General features: G+C 40.3%; 1 protein-coding gene across 1 annotated transcript in view; it reads left to right on the top strand.

Moving 5' to 3' along the window:
- The first annotated feature begins 5,525 nt into the window (after positions 1–5,525).
- The window catches only part of LIX1 (limb and CNS expressed 1), a 54,504-nt gene continuing 36,330 nt past the window's right edge, over positions 5,526–23,699 (top strand). The window contains exon 1 of the mRNA XM_003404993.4: positions 5,526–5,778. Within this exon, the coding sequence (XP_003405041.1) occupies positions 5,697–5,778 (82 nt within the window). The 5' untranslated portion in view covers positions 5,526–5,696. The remainder of the gene's footprint in view (positions 5,779–23,699) is intronic.

The raw sequence follows: 23,699 nt of genomic DNA, 5'->3' as shown, positions 1-23,699 counted from the left end.
CCTATAGGAATGAGTAGAATTGCCCCATAGGGTTTCCAAGGAACAGGTGGTGGATTTGAACTGCCAACCTTTTGGTTAGCAGCTGAATGCTTAACCCCTGTGCCATCAAGGCTCCTGGGCTCCTAGGAGTATTAAATCCAGACCAAACTAAAAAAAAAAGTTCCATTGCCATGGAGTCTATTCCAACTCATAGCAACCCTACAGGACAGAACAGAAGTCCCCCATAGGGTTTCCAAGGCTGTAATCTTTACGGAAGCAGACTGCCACATCTTTCTCCTGTGTAGCAGCTGGTGGTTTCAAACCACCAACCTTTCAGTTAGCAGCCAAGCTCTTAACCACTGCACCACCAGTGCTCCAAATACCAAGATGGGGATGGGTAATTGGTTACATAAGTCCATCAAGATAATATGGACTCATGCAGGATCCCCTAAGAAAACTCAGGTGTAAGGGGTTCACTTTTATTGTGCTTTCTTCTCTTTCTTTTTTAAATTGTGCTTTAGGTAAAAGATGGAAACTCTGGTGGCACAGTGATTAAGTGCTACACCTGCTAAGTGAAAGGTCAACAGTTCAAATCCACCAGGTGCTCCTTGGAAACTCTATGGGGCAGTTCTACTCTGTCCTATACGGTCGCTATGAGTCATAATCGACTTGACGGCAACAGGTTTGGTTTGTTTTGGTTAGGTGAAAGTTTACAGACCAAGTTAATTTATATTTCAAAAATTTATATACATATTGTTTTGTGATATTGGTTGCAATCCCCACAATGTGACATCACACTCCCCTCTTTCCACTCTGGGTTCCCTGTGTCCATTCGTCCAGTTCCTGTCACTTTCTGCCTTCTCATCCTGCTTTTGGACAGGAGCTGCCCATTTGGTCTCCTATTTTTAATTGAACTAAGAAGCACATTCCTCATGTGTGTTACTTTTTGTTTCATAGGCTTGCCTTATCTTTGTCTGAAAAGTAGGCTTCAGAAATGGTTTCGGTTCTGGACTGATGAGAAGGATAGGCCCTGACTGCCATGGGATAAATAGTGGTTTTATCTGCTGGGAAAGGAAATAACAGAAAAATATCTTTCATAATTTTCCATAAAAATGGGGAGTGTACATTTCTTCAAGCTATAGATGGGATAGTAATCAGTTTTCTAATTACTTTTCATGTAATTCAACAGATTTGTTCTTATTGGTGATTTCATAAGTATAATAAAACAGCAACGAACAAATGCTCTGGGTAAAGTTCTTTTATGTTACCTGTGTTTTTAAACATCTAGATATCATCTGAAATTGCCTTTCTGACTTTTTTATAAGTACCTTGGTCCAAACATCTCATTGGTCCCTTCCCAGTTGAGAGTAAACAATTTAACACTAAACAGCCTTTCATTCCTTTCACTTGTCCCTTCCCAGTCGAGAGTAAACAAAGTTGATGCTAACCAGCCATTCCTTCCTCCTACTAGTCTCTTCCTAGTCGAGGCTAAACAAAGCTGACACTAAACAGCCATCAGTCATTACATCTGCAAAGTCAACCTCTTGCTGGCCTTTCTTCTTCACCCTCCCACTCACCCCCAGCAACACTCCTGCACACAGCTCTGACTCTCTTTTTATGATTCCAGCATTTAGACTCTTCCAGGCTCCTGTACGCCCCTCCCCCACTGGAATTCTGAAGGAGCTGCCGTCAGTAGTTTCCATAAACTATATTATACTATATTAATGAAATTAACTGCATGACTCCTCTTGTTGAAGTTCAACTATTTTATCTTAAATTGTACATTTTTAAGAATGAAGGCATTAGCAAGTAAATGAAATTATTTCAGGGAACAGAATCTTCCTGAATCTAATTCAGGTTCCTGTCCTTCCCAGCAGTCACCTGATTCCTTAGGGATGAGTTGTAAACTGGCTCAGGCTCAGTTATTGTAGGCCTATTCTTTGGAGGCAGTCCCTGGGTGGCTCAAATGCTTAACTTATTCACTGTTAACCAAAAAGTTAGTGGTTTGATTCCACCCAGGGGCTTCTTGGCAGAAAGGCCTGGTGGCCTACTTCTGAAAAATCAGCCACTGAAAACCCTGTGGTGCACAGCTCTACTCTCACACACAAGGGGTCTCTATGAGTCAGAGTCGACTCCATGGCAACTGGTATGGTAAACCATAATTAAATCTGGGAAGGACAGCTAAGATTCAGTCACAGAATTCAAACAGTGCTTAAACAGCCTAGCCTGCGAAGACGGGCCAGAATCAAGATGAACTGTACTTGGAATGTAAAATACCAAAATGGCTTTTTTAAAATTCTTTGGCATCTGCATGCCTTAGTCTGAAACCTTTCTGGACCTGAAGTTTCACCTACCTTACCTGCAGGCTCACCCACAGGCCCACTTCCTGCCTGGCCTGCCCTGGCCTCTTCTCCCAGGCATTATGGCATGAGAGGTGGGGGGAGTGGAGGAGCTTCCTTCTGTTTTTAACTGAAGATGGTTCTTTGATGCATATATTGTGTTTTCTAACATTCTGGATGTTATTTTAACATTTATCATGTTTATGACTTTTAAGAGCTATCTATCAAACGTGTTATTGGAATGACAGGAATGCATTCTCTCTTCCTTACCAAAAATGATTGTTCTCACAGATTTTTGTTGTTGCATTGTGCAGAATATGCCACCTGCATTTCTCATCTTCTCAAAGATCTCTGTCTTCCCTGGGAGCTTGGTCAGTGTTGCTGAGCCATCAAGTGGTAGATTTTGATCGCTGAAAAAAGCCATTTCTCATAGTTCTGAATAGTGCTCTAAAAGGATCTGTGAAAAACATGACCTTGGGTTATCGCTGGAGTCATCTACTCTGTGTCAGTACTATCATTTCTGCCCTTGGTATACACCTTCAGATGGCTGAGGTTGAAAGTGAAACCTAGCATGTAAACTTTGGAATTTGTGCTAAAGTAGACATACCACACAGGGACTTCTCCGGCTCTTCCATCTTCATCAGATGCTTTCTACCTCAAAGACAGAGAATGGTGAGAAACCACATAGTTGCTTTTCTAGACTGTCTTATCTCAGTAATTTAAGGCAAGAAGTCTTTATGGGCAGACAAGAAATGCTAAGCAAAGGCTTCAGAAAACTTCTGCTGAAGGATTGGGCTTACTAGGAAAGAAGCAGCTAAGTACTGTCCAACTGGAATTTCGTATAATCCATCATTCTTGGAATTCATCTTTTTTATTTCTTAAAATATAAGTCGTTAAAGATCATGATTTGCATATAAGCTTACCTTTGCAAAGTTGTTTTGGGGTTGACTATGCAGATGCTCACAGTTTGCCTTCTTTATAAAACTCTTGGTGGAGATTGAACCTTACCTTTCTTAACAAATTCTTACCTTTCATTGCAGTTAGTATTAGCAGTGAGCATTTTTTAATTCATCATAATGATTTACGTCTCTCATATTGATGAACGGATATGAGGTTGACTTTTGGAATAGAAGTACTTTGTCCAGCTTTTAAGAATAAATATGTGATATTCCAGAAGGCTAGAAAGTCTGTGATAAAATTCGAACTCATTTTGTAATGTAGTTGTAATACCATAGATGTAAGAACCGAAAGAAACAACTCCCTACTTTTATAAATGAGGACTCTGAGCCCAGAGAAGACGAGAGGGACTTCCTCAAGTCACACAGATAAGGAATCTCAAACCCTACACCATATTGATCCCAATCCAGCGTTTCTTCTACCACACTATACAACCAAAATATTTTTAAGTACTTCTGGAAGTAAATTTAAGCCTATAGAAATGTCTCTTTATTGACTGAAATCTAAGCATCAATAATTTCCAATTGTTCTCTAGTTTTGTTTTATCTGTCTCACTCTTTTGAAAGTTCCATATTATTTCTTCTGGTTCTCTAACATATACCCTAAATATTTCGGTTTCCAATTCAATATCACACTGAAAGTATTTGTGTTCATTTGTACTTTGTGCCCAATCAATATACAATAGTTTTGTGTCCACAAACCATTTAGATTATGTTTTAAATTATAAACTCCTGAATGGCAAGGACATTGACTATTTCCTATTTGGTACAGCCCACAGAACTATAAAGTGCACTTTGAGACCCTAAATAAATGCGTTAATATGAAGTGGTACTTCTTTCAGGTTCTTTTTTATCACAATATCTTTGCACTCTGGGGCAGCCCTGTGTATGGGTCTGTGTGGCATATACTTTCGGTGAGTATTTGCTAAGTGATAGTCACTAAACTAAGAATTATTATTACAGCCTCCTTCCTTCTGTTTCCTTTTATGAAGCCCACTCTTCTACCAACTAGCTCATGAGATGATCACGGGGAAGCCATTTTTATTTTTATATATCCTTTAAAGGACTGGTTCAGTTAATCATAAAATACAGTATAATTATGAAATCCAAAAGTTGGAAGGAACATTGGAAAGTAGTCTCTTCTACCTACCCTGGAAAAACATTTTAAATAAAAGTAAAGAAATCCTCAACAACACTTCAATAACTAATGTAGGTTCCGACCCAACTCGACCCTTGTCATTGAGTCAATTCTGACTCATAGTGACCCTACAGGACAGAGTAGAACTGCCCCATAGGGTTTCCAAGGAGCAGCTGGTGGATTCGAGCCACCAACCTTTCAGGTAACAGCCAAGCTCCTAACCAATGCGCCACCAGGGCTCCTACAACCATAAAATCAGTTCCTTACATCTGATAAGAATCCTTATTACTTCAATGGAACCCTATGACTTATTTATTATGTCATCTGAGGAAAGATTACTTAGCAAATTTTTTTGGATGGTATAGGACATAGGTGGAAAAAGAATCTCCATTTTCTTAGGATCCTTTAATAACTTCCTGTATTTTAAAAATATTTTTTTTGCTTCTTCTATTCTGGAAATTTTTAAGAGAAAGACTTATCATCTTGAAATGAAAAGAACAAGCAGTATCAGAATTAATTAAAGTCTTTCTTGGGAATAATTTGTCTTGAAGGGTAAATAGAGAAACAAATGTTCCAAGCGAGCTGTAAGACAATCCACCGGGTTTTACTTACCTCTGCCCATCTCGACGGCACTGCGTGGGTTGGGCCCATCACAAGTGGCTATAATTTGGTGGGGGGGGGGGTGTGGGTGGGAAAATTGGCTTCAGGAGAGACACTCTTGAATTCAAATAGAAAGCATAATCTGGTGCCTGGCTACATCCATAACGTTATAGAACTCCTTCACCAAAGGAGAATTTAAATTACACTGCTTCAGAGTTAGAAGTCCCAAGAGCTTTCTCCCTTTGTTATTTAGAAAATTTCCTTGAGAAATATCCTGTATTCCTGGGGCAATACAGTGATGATAGAGGGCCTGAAGAAAAATCCGAGTCAGAAAGATGCACACCATTCAGGCAAAATCTGGTTGGAAAGGAATACTGTTCCCATGATTAACTAGCTTCCCCAGCCAGCCTGTAGGTGGGTGTGTTTAACAGAAGGAAGCAATGGGAACCCGCCTGTCAGCCAGCCTTTAAAGCTAATTAGCTCAGCATACAACAAAGATAAGTGAGCCTGGGAGGAGGGCCCCCTGAGGGGTCTTTAGATTCTGGGAAATGTCTGATTGGCAGATGTTAAAAGGGATTCTTTGGTAATCCAGTGCATCAATGAGCTGCACAAATTCAGTCCAGGACTGCAAGAATTTAGGCATGAGGACACTCTGTGCAGGAGGCGCGCAAAGGCAGACCCGAGATGGACAGAACCTTGGAATCCCTGAGACACATTATTACCCAAGTCTTGCCTCACAGAGACCCCGCGCTGGTCTTCAAAGACTGTAAGTACTGCAGTGGAAAAAGTTTTTTGACTTTTTAGAAAATGGTCCTAAACGTCCAGTCACATCCTATTTAAGTACGATTTCCCTTAAATCTCTGTAATCGTGTGCTGTGGTCCAAGTGATATTTAACTTGTTCCTGACTAAAGTCAGACAAATGATTTCATTTCACCTACAGGCATTTAGTTGTTGGGTTATTTTGTCAGTGATATGTCTTGGTAACAGTTTAGAAGTCTCTCCTCCTAAAATCTAAGACCTGCCTAAGACTTAAGGAACTTATCCAGGTGCTCTTCAAGGAAGGCAAGCCTGGTTGGTAGTGATATTAAAACTAAAAATTATTTGCAAATGTTAGTAAAATATATCTGTATGTGTTAACTTTTTTAATCCTCCATAAAAATATATTAGTTATGTTAAACCAAGTGTTGTGTTTGTCTAAGCGTTTTTGTTGCAGGCAAAAATGTTCAAAATAAATTGCCGCGGAGCTCTTCAATTTTGATAATGAATTATAACAACTGAGTTAAAAAGGGCAATAAAGTAAGATGCCTCTCATCTCTGCAACACTCCCCAAAAGTCCATACAGCTATTCGAAGTTATTTCAATTTTTAAAAACAATTATGAAAAAAAATAATTCAGTCAAGCTTTCCAATTCTTGCAATGCTATTAAACCATTTGTCATGTAACTTCGGTTCTGGAACCAATTTGATTTCCTGCTGCTGCAGAACAGACGATCTCCACATTGTATCTTATCTACAGTGGGTTTCATATTACAAAGGGCTTCTGAAACAGAACTTTGCTATGCAACTGCCCAAAAGGTAAAATGCATTTGGAAGTTTTCTGTTTTTTTTTTTTTTTTCAATAGGTTACAGCTTTCCTCTTTCTGAATATTTATGTAAATTTTGTCTCCATCAAAACATCAATGGTTTGGATTTTTGCTTTCTGATTGCTGAATAATGTTACTTTCCAGATGTCCTTTTAGTTTATATTTCTCATATGTGTGATGAAAAGAGAGAAATGCTAGATCATTTTATTCTATAATTTTTTCCTCTTAGAAATTAAATTGCAACTAATCTGCACTTTCTGTTTCTCCTTTCTTCCTCTGTCTCTCTCTCTTTCTTGAAATTGTCTTCAGCATTTTACAATAACTAAAAGCACTCCCTCCCCCAGTCTAGCGGAGACTATTCAGGCTTGGTATGTTTCTTTAAGTGAAGAGGGAAGGAAAGAATGTGTCCCTCCTGCAATAGCGCTGAATTCACTAGTGAAAAGTAAAAGCACTCTTGGACTGCCCAAAGCTTTGGATAAATTGTATAGGACCTACTCTTAGGCTGAGAGTTTGGATAGTGGAAGCAGTAAAAAGAAAGAGAAGGGAAATTTAAGAAGTTTAAATCTGAAATTGCATGGCTCACTTTTAAAGCTTAGCTAAATTCCAGCAATTGTTTACAGTTTAGAAGAGAGAACAGAATAGAAAGAAGGCTAAAATAAAACATGCATTAAGTTCTGTCATCCAGACGTTTTGAGGAACTCATTTATATGAAAAATCAACCATCACCTGCTTCCCCATAGACGGGGCAACTGCTTACATGGCTTAAGAGGTATGCATATTAAAGTGCTGATACTCTCCCTCTGGCTTTCTCTAATCTAAAAAAATAACTAAATGAATGTAAGCCAAATGGCAAATTTCTGTACCGGGAGTTTCATAATGCGGAAACATCTAACCACTTACCGTCCTCGTGGAATAAGTGGGAACGAGCCTGCTTACTTTCTGGGGCTGGACATCAAAAGTATGTCTGGGGGCTATGCCATGCTTTGGCAACCTAGAGTGCACGTGCTGGCGTTTGGCATGTGGGCCCCTTTTCTTTGGCACGCCCGTAAGTTGCTGCCCCCGCACTCCTGTTGGCAGCCTGTAAAAAGCTGCCACCAGCCTTGAAACCAGGTTCTGAGCAGCTCCCTCTGGCTCTAGTCGCTCCTGGCTCCTCCCCCTCCCCTAGTCTAGTCTTCCTGCCAGAAAGAAAAGGACTGAGCGCTTGAAAACTTCACTGCCAATTCCTTGAAAAAAATTGCTACCTTACTTTCCTGAATGATGGAAAACCGACCCAGGGGTTTTTAAAGCCCAGCACAGTTAAACAAAGAAGGAAAGTTTAAAGAACACTTACTTGCAGACTTTTTCTAAATTTCTTTTCTAAAAATGCAGGGTGGTTTTTTTGTTTGTTTTGTTTTCCTCTCTTCACTCTTTGGACACATAATGCAAGGAGTGTAAATGATCATTCAATTAATTTGTTGCCTCAGTTGCCTTCTGATTTGTTTTAAAATAAGCAATAGTAAAGTGAATTTTCTTTTCAAGTGGGTAGGAAAACACCCAGAGCATTTTCTGGTCTGAGACAGATGCACGTGGGAATAGTTAGGTTCATTTAAGGAAATAAAACTCGAATGCTTTTCTCAGCCAAGGAGGCCCACAAACGGCATTTTGCAATGTATTGCATTAAATCTGTCATTCATTTTAGACGAGGTGTTCATCTGGCAATAGTTGTGATTTGTTTTTGTTGTCTCTCCTGGAAGGAAATGAATTCCATAGCAAGTTTTTCGTTTTGTTTTTTCCCTTTCCCTATTTCACATTTCAAATGAAAAATAATAGAAAGAGTTTTTAAGTAAGGTGGGCTCAAAAGTTGCAGTTTGCACATCTATGCTAACACTTGGCTGTTCACTACAGAAGTGCCTCATCACTGCAGTCATTAGAGTTCTCCACACTGACAGAGTCCCACTGCCGTGAAACGATGGCATTTCTCCATGTTGCCTTCCATTCTTGGCTTCATGTAACACCCAATTTCTTTTCAACTCATGAGTCACAACTAAGGATTCTGGGCTATCCTAAAGGCAGCCCCTATCAGCTCTTTTGAGAGAATGTATGTGAGCATACTATTTATTTGCTACTGTTTGACAGTTCGTCGCATGCTTTCTTAAAAGAAATCACCACATGATTTCAAGATGGCTGCACTTTCAGCTCCTAACCTGAGTGCTAATCCCTCAAATCGTGGTTGTTAGCTGCTGTCAAGTCAACCCTGACCTGTGGCGAACTTATGCACAATGGAGCAAAATGCTGCCTGGTCCTCAGCCATCCCTATGATCGTTGCAGATGGAACTGTTGTGATCCATAGGATTTCCATTGGTTGGTTTTCAGAAGTAGATTGCAAGGTCCTTCTTTCTAATCCGTTTTAGCCTGGAAGCTCCACTGAAACCTCTTCAGCATCAGAGCAACACGCAAGCTTCCAATGACAGACGGATAGTGGCTGAGTATGAGGCCCATTGGTCAAGAATTGAACTCTGGTCTTCTGCGTGGAAGGCAAGAATTCTAACACTGAACAAACCACTTCCCCCAACTCCTTAAATTACAAGAATGTAATACGCTTGTCTGCTATCATTGTGCTCTTTCTTTGTCCATTTAATAGTAATGTGAGGATGATAAGTCCTCATAATGTGATAGACACTATGCTAGGAACATTCATTCTTCACAGCAAGCTGTAATGTAGGTAAAATTGTTATTTACAGGTGAGGAAACTGAGGCTTATGGAGGTTAAAGTGACTTGCCCAAGGTCACATAGCTAGTAAATGATAGAACCAGGATTCAAACTCTGTCTTCCAACTCCTCACCTTTAGTCATGACAAGACATTGCCTCTCAGAAGTGCTACATTAACATTTCATGTAATAACTCTATCTGCTGGGTAAATAGAAAGGGGAGAGAAATGAATTCCCTTGGAAATGTGGATGGAGCCCACTGACCACACATCTGAGCGGGCGGGGACATAAAGGGCAATTGGAGTATGACAGGAGAGTGGAGAGGGGAAGGGCATTTTTGGAAAGGGAAAAACTTGTCCAAAGGCAGATTGGGCAAAACAAGAATGACACACTGGGGGAGGCGGACACCTGGCTGAGGAGGCAGGTGGGAGTCGGATCAGGAAAGGTCACGCTAAAGTGCAGGCAATAGGGAACCTTGGCAGTTAATGGTGATCCTAGATTAGTTCTAGAAATTTATAGCTTTATGTTACATTGGGGGAAATTTTTATATTGACATCTGTTGGAGGTATACTCCCTGATACCTAAGTTAGGGATCATTACTGCTGTTTCGCAGCAAGAATCTAGGCAAAATGCAAGATTTGTGAATGTCAAATATATGTATGGGGAGAAACCACTTCACTGACTGAAGGCCAAAATCAAGGCAAACAGATTGTTGAAAAGTTAATTTAATTGTTATTGTAGCCATGAGAATGCATTGGTGTCTAGCATTGACTTCTAAAGTGATATGTGAAAGTTCACTAATATTTTTCCTCAAATTTTACAATGAAAAAACAAGATAGAAACTCAACTAAACATTGCATAGTTGGAGGTAAGTATCTCACACATTTGAGGTGCATTAACTCTTCTATCTGAGGAAACATTTTTCTTCATGAAAGATTTTACTTAGATAGGTGAACACTTCAAAGAAAAGTACAGTTATGCTCTTCAGAAAAATTGGGCCAGATTGTAGAGCTATTAAAAACATCTTGGTAATCATGACCATGGCCACATACAACGTGAGAGCGCAAAAATCCTCAAGAGTCAAGTATTTTCTCCATTCCATGCTTTTGAGTGTAGATATTTGTAATCTATAAATTTGATGATACATTTATAGTTTTTGCATTTCAAAGAAAAGAATGGAGTAGGGTGTAAGGGATGAAGGTACTTGGGCAGTAAAATCCCTGCACATATTGCACCGAATCCCTCCACATAAACTGTGCCTAAAAAAAACACTCTACTGCTCGCTAGCTGATTTGAGAATAATGACTGTATCTTGATTACAATAATTTGAACTCTGATAATTTTAGCATCTAAACTATGGGATGTCCTTTCTACTGAAGCCTATCTGAATGCTAATTTTACTTGATTTGTTATAGGCTGTAACTACTTTTATTTGCATTTATACTAAGAGAAAAATTCAGATTTCTAATCAGCTATCAGTGACATTAAGAGCTGTTCTCTTTTCTTTTTTCAGTAAATATACACTTGGCAGGGTTTAAATGCTAAAATATCTCAGGCCCAGAGGAAAGTTTTTCAGAATGGAAAAAAAGAAAACAGATGCTTTTTGATCTCTTAATGGCCATATCTGTCCTAATACATTTATTTCTTATAGGAAAATAAGATTTAATGAATCAAAATAAAATATGATAGACATCCATCCTGTGGTAAAATCTGGTACTTCTTCATGGTCTGCTGTCTCATTTCACTATAGGTTTTTTTTTTTTAACAGTTAAGATTTGTTAGCCTGAACTCAATTTTAACAACTTCTGAAACTCATGTGTTAAGTTACAGCCGGTAATAGGTTACAGCTGCATAAGGGTGAGTTTCTAAGTTATGATTTTTCTGTTTAAATGATACGGTTTTACTGATTATGTGCTACAGATTGATTTAAGATATGTAAGAAAACTTTAGAAGGCTTTCATAAAAGAATCTTCTTTATTTAATATTGAAGTTTTAACCCCAACAGCTCTTATTTCTTTTCCTCCATGTTCCAAAGTGCATATAGTTTTAGTCTGTCAAGGTAGTTAAAACAATCCTGTTTAAAAGGAAAAGAAAATAAAGGAATCCTATTGAAAATCTAATATTAACAAAATAGACAATTATTACACTCCCTGTATTTCTTTGTAACCAAAAGGTCGGTATTTGGAAGCCACCAGCTGCTCCACAGGAGAAAGATGTGGCAGTCCGCTTCCATAAAGATTTACAGCCCTGGAAACCCTATGCGGAAGTTCTGCTCTGTGCTATATAGTCGCTGAGAGTCAGAACTGACCCAGTGGGTTTGTTTTGGTTTGGCAGTTCACTGTATTCTCTCTCTCCGGTCTCCATAGAATGCTGTTTGAATTAGGATTTTGCTTTTCTTTTTTGTCTCCCTCTGCTGGGAAGATGACCACTTGATCCATATTCTGATCTCATCCTGGTAGGCAGCAGGTGTGGGAACCCATCGTTCAGTCACCACTCCTTTGCCACTTGTGATCTGTACTATTTGCTTTACATTTCTCTTACGTGTCTTCACCAATGTGTTTTCGTCCACACCGAAAATCGAAAATCGTAAGTCCCCAGAGGGCAGAGTATTTCACACCCAAGTTGCCTCCCACAGGGCCATGCACATAGCAGGTATACAATAGACACCTGTTTTTTTTTTTTTTTTTTTAATCTCTAGTTGGTTGACTTTCTCCTTTACAAATAGTGGGGAGGATTATCCCTGGTCAGGTGTTCTCCTTTATCATAAAATAAACTGTGCTGGGACCATTCTAAGCCATCATCCACTGACACCTTAATTCCAGGCTAATTATATGCAGGGTTAAGTTGACAGCCAGGTGAAACAGATGGAGGGAGAAGGGCTCGGAAGACAAACACAGCCACCTCCGGCAACTTCCCCAGAGCGCCGTCTGGGGTTGGCCTTGGCAGAAGAGCAGTCCAGAGCCAGCCCGTACGCCACAATGGCACAGTGGCTTAGGCTGCTGATCCTCACACGTATCCTCAGTGTCCCCACTCAACTGTGGGCTTCCACAGTGTGCACCACGGTCTTCCGTGCTTTCTACATAGACCCCAGTTAGATAGCTGTAGGGATTCGTCAAAAGCTTTCGTATCATGACCGTTCCCAGAGAAGGTAGGTTATAAGCCTAAAGCCACATTTGCACAGATTTAACCATTTTAACTAATCAGATCTGGTTAGCAAAGCAACCAGTATGACTGATCCTTATCTAAAATCAGTGGTCCTACAAAGTCTCTTAAAAGCAGTGTAATACCAGTGCCGGGTAGAACATGGGAAAGATATATACTTCCTTATTGGTTAAATAAGTTACATCAGGTTTTTATTTTATGTAGCTTTTGTGATCAAATGACATCATCCGACCTAGGTGCACATATAAACCACACGTATGAGCTCAGGCACACTGGTGCTGCTGTTTAATTGTGGTATACTTAATGACTTTTTATTTTAATTTGTCTTTCTGACTTTCTCTTTCTCCTCCATATTCTTTTCCCTCCCGATTAAAAAAAAAAAGAAAAAAATTACCCTGTGCTTCCAAATACACAATTACATTGTTATTTAAATTTCTCCCCAAATGATGCACATTTCCACAATTTTAAAGATAAAAATTAATGCAAAAAAAACAAGTGTATTCTTATTGCATGTTTTGGAGAATTTCCTGAAAGGTTAACCTTGTAAAACAGCCTAAAGGATCATAATTCCCTCAGGAAAGTATTCACAGTGGGGAGCATTAGTGAAAGAACAGAAAAAGCAAACAAAAGAATAAACACAAGGGAGCTTTCCAGCTGCTGAAGGAGGAAGGTCCTCGCTCAGATTTTTTTTTTAAAACTAAAGGAAAGGTTTTTAGTAAAGCGAAGTTCTTCTGTTACTGTTAGGAACAAAGCAAGACTCCAAGCTGTCTCAATCCTGCTGTGTGGCTGTGGCTACCTCTGAAAGTCTACACAAAAGAGAAAGGGGCCCAAGATGCCTAGTGTTGTACTCTATACAGCAGCCCTGGTGGTACAGTGGTTAAAGTGCTTGGCTGCTAACCAAAAGGTCAGCAGTTACTATGATTTTTGACTCACAGTGTCCCCGTGAGACAGAGTAGAACTGTCACATGGTTTTCTAGGCTGTAATCTTTACAAAGCAGCCCTGGTGGTGCAGTGGTTAAAGTGCTCGGCTGCTAACCAAAAGGTCGGTGGCTCAAAGCCACCAGCCGCTCTGTGGGAGAAAGATGTGGCAGTCTGCTTCTGTAAAGATTTACAGACTTGGAAACCCTGTGGAATAGTTCTACCCTGTCCTATAAGGTCACTGTGAGTTAGAAATGACTCTATGGCAGTGGGTTTTGGTACCCTACACACAGGTTGTGTCCACAGATTCCACTACCTGGTCAAAACGTGGCGAAGTCTGAGAATGGCTATAAGCTGCTAGACAGTAGGTTCTGTCGGTCAGTTACTGGGGTTCAGCCAAGCCCAGCACAAGACCCAAAGGCACCCCATTTTGTAAACCATTTTGAATGAGCAGTGAACCAGCATCACATCTGGAGTTGCCCGTTAAACTATTTGGGGGTTTGTTTGCTGTCTTTCCTCAACAAAACTGAGAAATCACATTGTTAAGAGCAAGTTGAACATGATTGAATTGCTAGAATTGAAAATACTAATTAAATTTATTTTAAAATATCACCTGCTAAGGCTAATTTAATTGAAGGTTATATAAAACCATTGCATAACATAAATCCATCTGTTCAGAGGCAGAAACTCAATTTGAAGATATGTTACTCATCTTGAAGGTTTCTTAATGATTCATTCTTAAATGGTAACCCTTCAAATTTGTCTTTAATTTTTTGGCAAGGAGTAGGTGGGTTTATTGTAATGAGAGAATTTTTCCTTACGTAAGGCATAAAGTATTTTTTATATATATCTAGATTTATAATGGACCTTTAGGATCCCTTTTTGTAAGCAGAAAACCCTGGTGGTGTAGTGGTTAAGAGCTACGGCTGCTAACCATGAGGTCGGCTGTTCGAATCCACCAGGCACTCCTTGGAAACTATGGGGCAGCTCTACTCTGTCATACAGGGTCGCTATGAATCAGAATCAACTTGAGGGCAACAGGCAACAAGTGATTGTCAGAATTCTAAGCAGGGTTTGTCTCATACTAGGTAACTGAACTGAGCAGTGAATTATATTATTTTTGCTTTCCTGAAGTATAAGCAGTTATTAATCACAAATTTGAAATAAAAGTTGCTTCCTCTCTCTGTACTTTTTACTAAATGTTAGCATCCATCATTAGAAAGTGAAAGCCCAGGGCAAAAACTCATTGTCAGAGACCTAAATACTTAGAGGAACACCAACAATTAGTGTAACAGAATACACTTATGGTGAGTAGATATGATTTTAATTGGGCAGCGTCACCGGAACTTCTTGGGAAGGCCCCTCAAAGAAAGGACTGTGAAAAGGGACTATATGGGTCATTGATATGTTAATTTCCCAAAAGATAACATCAAAGCACTGGGCAGGTTACAGAAACAGTCTCCAAGGACAAGCCATACATCCTAACACAGCCTCTAGTCAGATTCTAGAGTTCCTGCTTCTCAAAGCTGGCTGCACATAGATAATTCTACAAAAGAACCCAATGCCTTAGGTGAAATGTCTCTGCTAAGCTGCTTACTAAGCTATTGTTTTACCTAAAGGTGACTCCAGGGAACCAGTTCCTTCAACATTTAAAAAGGATGACCTAAAAATCTGGATTCTAGGAGAATCAAAATGATTTTCTTACCATGTTTTCAATTTTCAAGATATGTAGGATTTCAACCATCTATTTTCTGGTTACTACAAAGCTTTGACTTTATCAGTGAGTGGTATCAAATGAGCTCTCTTACGTCCATCTCTGAACTTGTCACATATTTTGGAAATAAATTAAATAGCATAAAGTGTTCAATTAGAGAATTTTCAGACTTGCAGACTATTTTTAGGATATTCAGTGATTTAGAATATTCGGTTTCCAATCCACAGTTAGATTCAAAGATAGAGTACCCAAACGTATAATCATGCCTTTTTCTTTCTTCCTTCACCACCTCTAACTATAAGTATTAGCTAACACTCTAGTGCTTACTATGTGTGAAGCTCTATTCTAAATATTTTCCATTTTAAGCCTTATAGCAACCCTATGGTATACGTGAATCGACTTGAATGGTAACTGGATCAAATCATACAGGTACTCCATTTTGCAGATGAGGGAACTGAGGCACAAAGAGGTTAGGTATCTTGTAGCTGGTAAATGGTAGAGACAGGATTTAAGCCCAGGCAAGTTTGGCTCCAGAGTCTATGCTTTTAACCACCAAGTTAACTGCCTGCCTATTGATAAAAGATGGAGAAACGAGATACAGTAAGCATGTTGTTATAGTCCCTGTATTTGAGGATTCTTCTATAACATACTCTGTAGTGTGTAGGGCATTTAAATTCTTTACATCTCAGACTTTCCGTATGAAAACAGAGATTCTGTGTCCCCATCAGCATGTCCATAATGTCCAACCTGTAAAACTGAAAATATAATAATATACATGACAAACTCTAAATTTTTAGAATAAAATCCCTCTGAGTGTCCAGTTACTGATATTTTTCTCTGAAGGGGCTTCATGCTGTTTCCAAGCTGCAGAAGGAGCAATCTCCTGCTCACTTCATCGACTACCCACTTCTCATGGGTTTTCTGCCCAGGCTTTTCCAAAAAAAAAGTCCTGTGTTGGGGTAACATAGATGTGCAAGAGCAACCACACATTCACTCCAAGTGACGGGGCCCTGCTCTAATGACTCATGGCTCCACCTGTACATGGATGGAGTCATCACAGGCAACATGACACCCTGGGCAAGTGCAAGCAACTAGGAACTCTGTGCTCCGTCCTTTCTCTCCCACCTGGGTAAAGTTAGGCTACCAAAAGGATGAGGTTCTTTTCCAGTTATTAAGAGAAACCAAGACTTCTAGTCTATCTTTCGCCAAATAGTATGCTTTCCCTGATGGTACTCTTTCCTGTCACTCAGCTCAAGCATAATTGTTTCTCTTACTCTTCTCGTCAAATGTCACTCTCACTCCTTTGGGATCACAATTTCCTCCATTCCTCTATCCCTATCTAGGTCTCATTCCTCTGAAGTGCATTGCTTAGGAACTCTTTCGATGCAGTCTTTTTCCTAACCTTTTCAGCCCACACTCATCTACTTTTCCTCTTGCATAAATTTTATAACTGCCATAAATTTTTAAGCTTTAAATATTACTTTCAAATTATCTCTGTTCTACAATTTAGTACTCTTAATATTTGTCCACTAATTATATTTTGAATATATTATTTCTCCAATCAAATTATAAATCTCTGTGGGCAGAGGCCTGTCTTGAACTTATTACTCCATACCATGAAGGTCAGGGTTGACATATATACCACACCTGGGCCACATTCCTGGTTGATTACGATGTTCTGTTTCACAAACCCCAGAAGCTACTTCCCAATCCTTTTCAACAGAGTGCTCCAGGCAGCAACATAATTTGATTCGAATTGGCAGTCTGAGACATCCCCATTTGGGGTTTTCATTTTTTTTTTTTTTTTTTAGTTAACTGTGAAGATAAAACCCAAGCAAAGAAGCAACCAGCAATCGCGTTGTCTAGTCTGAGGAGGCTTCATCTTTCTGCATAGACCCCTACCATCTGTAGTTGGGACTTAGATGCTGCCACCACATCCATCCTTGGGGGCATCATGGCAGTTCATACAGGAAATCTTCTATTCCAGAAGGAACTCCTAACTTCTCCATGTCTCGTACTGACTTTACTTATCTTCTAAGCTTTCATTTAATTGCACTCAAACTGTTTGGATTATGTTGAGTTTTCTTACATTCCACATAAATTCAATAACTGCTTCTAAGTAAAGAGCCCTATCTAGGATACCAAGGAGGCTGCAGAGAAGAACAAACCAGGGTCCCTGTGCTCTAGGATCTAATGTCTGCTGGAAAGAGAAGGCACACCCATACCGCAGAGTTTAATAACAGAAAAGTGTAGTCTATAAGATGAATTGTTACCACAAGTTGTTTCATTCCTCTGGCCAGAAGGAAGTCCAGACAAGTCTGACTTGATAAATTTAGCCAGGAGCACCACGTCCATTTTATTAGCACGGTTTACAGGAGATTAAGTGCTAAGACACAGAGCCAGTAACGGAATTAAAGCTGGAAAAAAGGAGGCCCCTGTGGGATGGAGTGGGTGAGTACAGCGTGATGGAGAAGGCGGTATTTCCTCTGAAAAATGGGAGTAAAGGAGATGGATGGAGAGGAGGATGGGGGCAGAAATAGCACTCAAAGTACGAACAAAGGCACAGATGAGAAATAAGTACCATGTGTTTGGGGACAAGTAAAGAGCCTATTCTGGTTGATGCAGATAGAAGGTTTCTGCTGGAGAGGGTCAGAGGATGGAGAGCTAAGGTGCTCCACACTGCCTAGCATCTACATCAGTCAGCTACCTGTGTGAAAACCCTGCTGCTGAACATTATAAGCTGAAAGAATGCTTGAAAAGGGGGAAGATGAAAACCTTATTTATAAAAAGTGTGCTTGGAGATCTAATAACCACTCTGAAAACATTTGTTGTGTTCAAATTCCAAAACACAGTGAAGAACACGGCCACACTAATGTCGATATACCTGTTTCCATCGAGTTGATTCTGACTCACAGCGACCCTGCAGGATAGAATAGAACTGCCCCAGAGGGTTTCCAAGGAGCAGCTGCTGGGTTCCAACTGCTGACCTTTTGGTTAGCAGCTGAGCTCTATACAACATAGCAAATTGTCATGTTGTTGATACACAACATAGCCAAACTGCCAAAGTGGTCTTTTGCTTGTGTCTGAGAAAGCAATTTGAGGCAGAGGAATGGATTAAGAAGTTTATGCAAAGTCAATTCAGAGATAAATTGCTTTCTTTACTCTCAGATGTTATAAGCAGATTGGAGTCACAAAGGGAACTGGATTTCATCTGTTGTTCCTAGGATCTCCCCAAAATGCTCTCTCCTTCCACTCTCTCTCACACCCCCAGCCTCAGACATTTAATCTTCTATTTCTTTATAATAATTTTACAGGTTAAACATTAGTTATCTTGGCAAAGGCAAGACCAAAAGATGGCCTATGAGTGTTAAACCCTGGACCAGAAGGGCTGTTCAGCTCAGCTTGCCCTGACTCTTGAATCAGCCAAATTGTTACCCATCTGCATTGCCCAGGTTTCCAGCTGAGGCTTCACTGCCAGCTGCACGTCTGGGGTCCAGATTCGCTCTGGATGATCAATTTATCTTGCCCTGGCTGTGGGTAAAGTCCTTTTCCCTTAGTGACCACTGAGACAGAATAGACACTTTTCAAAAGGAACTGTGTTAAGAAACCTTGGGTGAAAAACTGCATAACCAAAAATAATATACTGCAGACCCTGAAGTGGCTGAACTCAGCATAATCAGGCAGACAGACCTTGGCTTTTCCTCACGCCCCTCTGCCGAGGAACCTGCTTGAAGCTCCTCATCAGTCTTTGGTCCTTTCCTCTTGTGCTGTCTCATTTAAAAGAGGGAGCTGAAATGGTAGGCTCAGTCAGAGCCCCTTAGGAGGCACACAGTTGGTGGGTATTTACAACATTGCTCTAAAGCAGAGCAAAGTGTTGGCTGAAGACTGATCATCAGGATGCCTGTTTATATGAACACAGACTTCACATTCGGTGTAGTGACAGTCTCAGACTGGAAACATGTTGTCTTAGTCAGGGTTTTCTAAAGAAACAGAACCCATAAGTCTCTGTGTGTGTGTGTGTGTGTGTATATATATATACAGATACATGTATATACACACACACACAGACATATATATATATATGCAGAGAGAGGAGAGTGTCAGTTCCTAGGTGGCACAAGCAGTTAAGCGCTAGACTACTAACCCACCGAGAGGCACCTAGCTAAAAAGCCCTGGCAATATACTTCCAAAAGGTCTCAGCCTTGAAAACCCTATGGAACAGTTCTACTGCGCAATACATGGGGTCACCGTGAACCAGAATCGACTCAATGCTCAGTGGTAACTGGTACTGGAGACATACATACATACGCCCCTTGGAAACTCTATGGGGCAGTTCTACTCTGTCCTATAGGGTCGCTACAAGTTGGAATGGACTCGACGGCAACGGGTTAAGTTTTTGGTTTGTATACATATACATGTATATATGTATACATAGAAAGAGATTTATTTTAAGGAATTGACTCACGTAATTGTGGCGAAGCTGGCAAATCCAAAATGTATATTTAGGTCAGGTGCAGGCTGGAGATTGCTGCAGTCTTATGTCCCAAAATCCCTAAGTCAGGCAACATTCGAATAGAGGTAATTATTAACTAAGTTGGAATTACAGGTCCAGGCTTCAGGAGAGTGATTTGGGAGCTGTCAGCATATGTTATGGTAGTTGACATAGAGATAGATTTTGTCATTCAAGGAGCGCAGTTAAGATAGACGTGAAACTATTATAAGATTTTGAGAAATAGTATAAACTGAGAAGAACACATACTTTTGTGATTACGAGGGCGGGAGGGAGGGTGGGAGAGGGTTTTTTACTGATTAATTAGTAGATAAGAACTGCTTTAGGTGAAGGGAAGGACAATACTCAATACATGGAAGGTCAGCTCAACTGGACTGGACCAAAAGCAAAGAAGTTTCCGGAATAAACTGAATACTTGAAAGGTCAGCAGAGCAAGGGTGGGGGTTTGGGGACTATGGCTTAAGGGGACTTCTAAGTCAATTGGCAAAATCATTCTATTATGAAAACATTCTGCATCCCACTTTGAAATGTGGCGTCTGGGGTCTTAAATGCTAACAAGCAGCCATCTAAGATGCATCAATTGGTCTCAACCCACCTCGATCAAAGGAGAATGAAGAACACCAAGGTCACACAATAACTAAGAGCCCAAGAGACAGAAAGGGCCACATGAACTACAGACTTACATCATCCTGAGACCAGAAGAACTAGATGGTGCCCAGCTACAACCGATGACTGCCCTGGCAGGGAGCACAACAGAGAACCCCTGAGGGAGCAGGAGATCAGTGGGATGCCGACCCCAAATTCTCACAAAAAGACCAGACTTAATGGTCTGACTGAGACTAGAGGAATCCCGGCAGTCATGGTCCCCAAACCTTCTGTTGGCCCAGGACAGGAACCATTCCCGAAGACAACTCAGCAGACATGAAAGGGACTGGACAGTGGGTAGGAGACAGATGCTGATGAAGAGTGAGCTAATTATATCAGGTGGACACTTGAGACTGTGTTGGCATCTCCTGTCTGGAGGGGGGATGGGAGGATAGAGAGAGTTGGAAGCTGGCAAAATTGTCACAAAAGGAGAGACTGGAAGGGCTGACACATTAGGGGGAGAGCAAGTGGGAGAACAGAGTAAGGTGTATATAAACTTACAGTCTGACTTGATTTGTAAATGTTCACTTGAAGCTCAATAAAAGTTAATAAAAAAAAAAAAGATAGACGTGAAAGAAGACAAGATTCTCACGTAAACCATCGTGGGGGTGATCAGAGAAAGAGAAGTCCACAAGAGACTGAGGATAGAGAGACACATAATCAGGAAGAAATACTGCCACAAAAGCCTAGGGAGATGAGAATTTCTATAAGAAATTGATGCAGCTAAGAGGTCAGGTAAACAAGGACTGAAAATTAGGAGTTGGTGGTATTTGCCAGAGTAGTCTCAGTGGAATAATGTAGCAGTAACCCTGGTCATGGTGGGTTAAAGAATGAATGGAAGATAAGAAAGTAGAGACAGTCAATTCTTTCCAGAATCCTGGCTATCATGGGAAAATTGTAATAATGGTAGCCAGAAATAATGCCAAGGTTGGGTGTTCAGTTTAATTGAGTGATTCATTCATTGTTTTGAGCATGCTTATGACTGCTGAGAAGGATTGAGGAAAGAGGAAACATCGAAAAATAGAATATCAAGGGAATGACTAATAGAAAAATGCCCAGGAGAAGCAGCACAAATTCATTTGAGACTGGAGGAGATAAGGTGGAGTTGGGCCTTTGTACATATGGGTTCCTGGATGTAGGGATGGAAATCACACAGTTGGTAGCCCAAGTTTATGCTGTAACATGGAAGGCAGGATCATCTGCTGAGCACTGAAAATACAACTGTAGCTAAAGACTAAAATGTGTAGCGAGGCCCATCCTCAAACTTGGGTGGTTTTCTTCAGTAGTACTTGACCCTCTGCTTACATTTTCTTTAAAATTGTCATGAGCCTTATTGATGCTGCTTCAAGAAAATAGAAGAGCATGTGTTCATAAAAAAGCATCCTCTGCTACACCGACCTTTGGAATTCCAAACAGCCAGCTGGGCTTCTTCCTGCTGCACTCCATCCATCTCATTTTGCAGTCGACAAGAGGAGATAGAGATAGAAAGATGGATTGTGTGTGTGCATGTCCACATGTTGCGCTCTTTAGGGGTGATGACATACACTGGGCCACAGAAATCTTCCAATTTTGCAGAATGAAGAGTCTGAAAACTGCTCCTTTTGTTTATGCAGAAATTTTACTTAGTATGTACGTTTGAACTCTTTAATCCAAATAGCTTTATGCACCAAAATTCTGGTATTCATTCTACCTAGATAATCGTGAGTCTGCATTTTCCTACTCCAGTTCTCAGCTGAACATCATTCAACAATGAATTAAATATAGGAGGATAACGGCCCTTGTTGATTAGCAAAGCAATAGGCAGTTTGCTTTGGTTTCAGGCTTCAATCTTTAAGACACCTCCCTTGAATTCTGGAGATCAACTACAAGTAGAAATCTTTGTTTTCTTGGGGGTGGGAGGGAGAGGAGGAGGGCAGAAATACAGTCTAGAAAATAATAGTTCTATTTTGGGAGCCCTGGTGGCACAGTGGTTAAGAGCTCAGCTGCTAACCAAAAGGTTGGCAGTTCAAATCCACCAGCCGCTCCTTGGAAACCATATGGGGCGGTTCTACTCTGTTCTACAGGAATCAATTCAATGGCAAGGAGTTTTTAGCTCTATTTTGAGTACATCAATGGGTATAAAATATTGTTTCCAATAATTCTGAATGAATGCAAAAGCTCTGTAATGACCAATTCGCAACTTGACCATGTCAACATGTATTTCATTGATTGATTCAGTTATCCCCTCTGGCAGTCTTACATTCTCAGTTTCTTTCCCAAAACACTTAAATACTAAAACAGTGCAGTTTTTGTTTTTTTTAATATACACAGGCAGCTAATCCTTTGGGAGTCTTGAGAATCTGCTTGAATTACATACTCTGAAGCCGATCGATGTCCTAGGGATGAGTTACAGGAGCCGGGCATTCTAGTAGCAGCTTAGAAAGGGTTGTGTGAAGTTTTTACCTCCAGGTCAAACTCTGTGACCCTTCTGACTCCCTGAAAAATATTAAAGCCTAGCATTTTGAAGCATGTCTATTAATGTTTTCAGGATGACTTAGACGCAAAGGGCATAGACACCATGTTACGTGAAGCATGTTTGAAAGAATAAAGACTATTTAATCTGGAACTTGGGGAACATGAGAAATCTCTATGACTATATGGTACTTTTGCGTGCAAGTGAGAAACACCATTTCAAAAAGACTTAAGGGAAAAGCAGATGTGTTGGGTCAGATAACTCACAAGTCCAACCAAGAATCCTGGAGTTTGGGGTTAAACTGCATCATCAGAACTTAGTTTTTCTCTATCTCTTGGTACAAGGCTTCTTCGTGTTGGCTTTTTTCCCAGCCAGGTTTCCCCTTGCCTGTGGCAATGCCACACTTACTATCTATGCCTCTGGTACCATATTGAAAAAAAGGGAAGTTTGTTTCATAGCATTTCCAACGAAAGTCCTATACTCATGGGCTCTAAATGGCTTTTTGTTATTGTTAGGTGCCATCAAGTCATTTCCTACACATAGCGATCCTATAGGACAAAGTAGAACTGCCCCATAGGGTTTCCAAGGAGTGGTTGGTGGATTTGAACTGCTGACTTTTTGGTTAGTAGCCAAGCTCTTAACCACTATGCCATCAGGGCTCCCTAAATGGCTTGGCCTTGGTCAAATCCCCCTACCCTAGCCCTCAAAGACCACATGGTTGAAGGAAAATTGGTTCTTCAATGAAAATTTTTGTGTTATTACCATGAGGGAATTCCTGGGTGGTGAAAATGGTTAACCTGCTCAGCTGTTAACTGAAAGATTGGAAGTTTGAGTCCAACCAGAGGTCCCTTAGAAGAAAGCTCTGGAAATCTACTTCCAAGTAAATCAGTTATTGAAAACTCTATGGCGCATAGTCCTACTCTGACACACACAGGGTCACCGTAAGTCAGAATCAACTTGACGGCAACTGTTTTTTTTTTTTTAATCCTCCACAAGATTGGATGCAAATGCCAGG

Source organism: Loxodonta africana, chromosome 2, assembly GCF_030014295.1.
Source record: "Loxodonta africana isolate mLoxAfr1 chromosome 2, mLoxAfr1.hap2, whole genome shotgun sequence".
In the NCBI taxonomy this organism is placed as follows: domain Eukaryota; kingdom Metazoa; phylum Chordata; class Mammalia; order Proboscidea; family Elephantidae; genus Loxodonta; species Loxodonta africana.
Note: the sequence above shows the minus strand (reverse complement) of the source record. Positions and strands in the feature narration are given on the sequence as shown.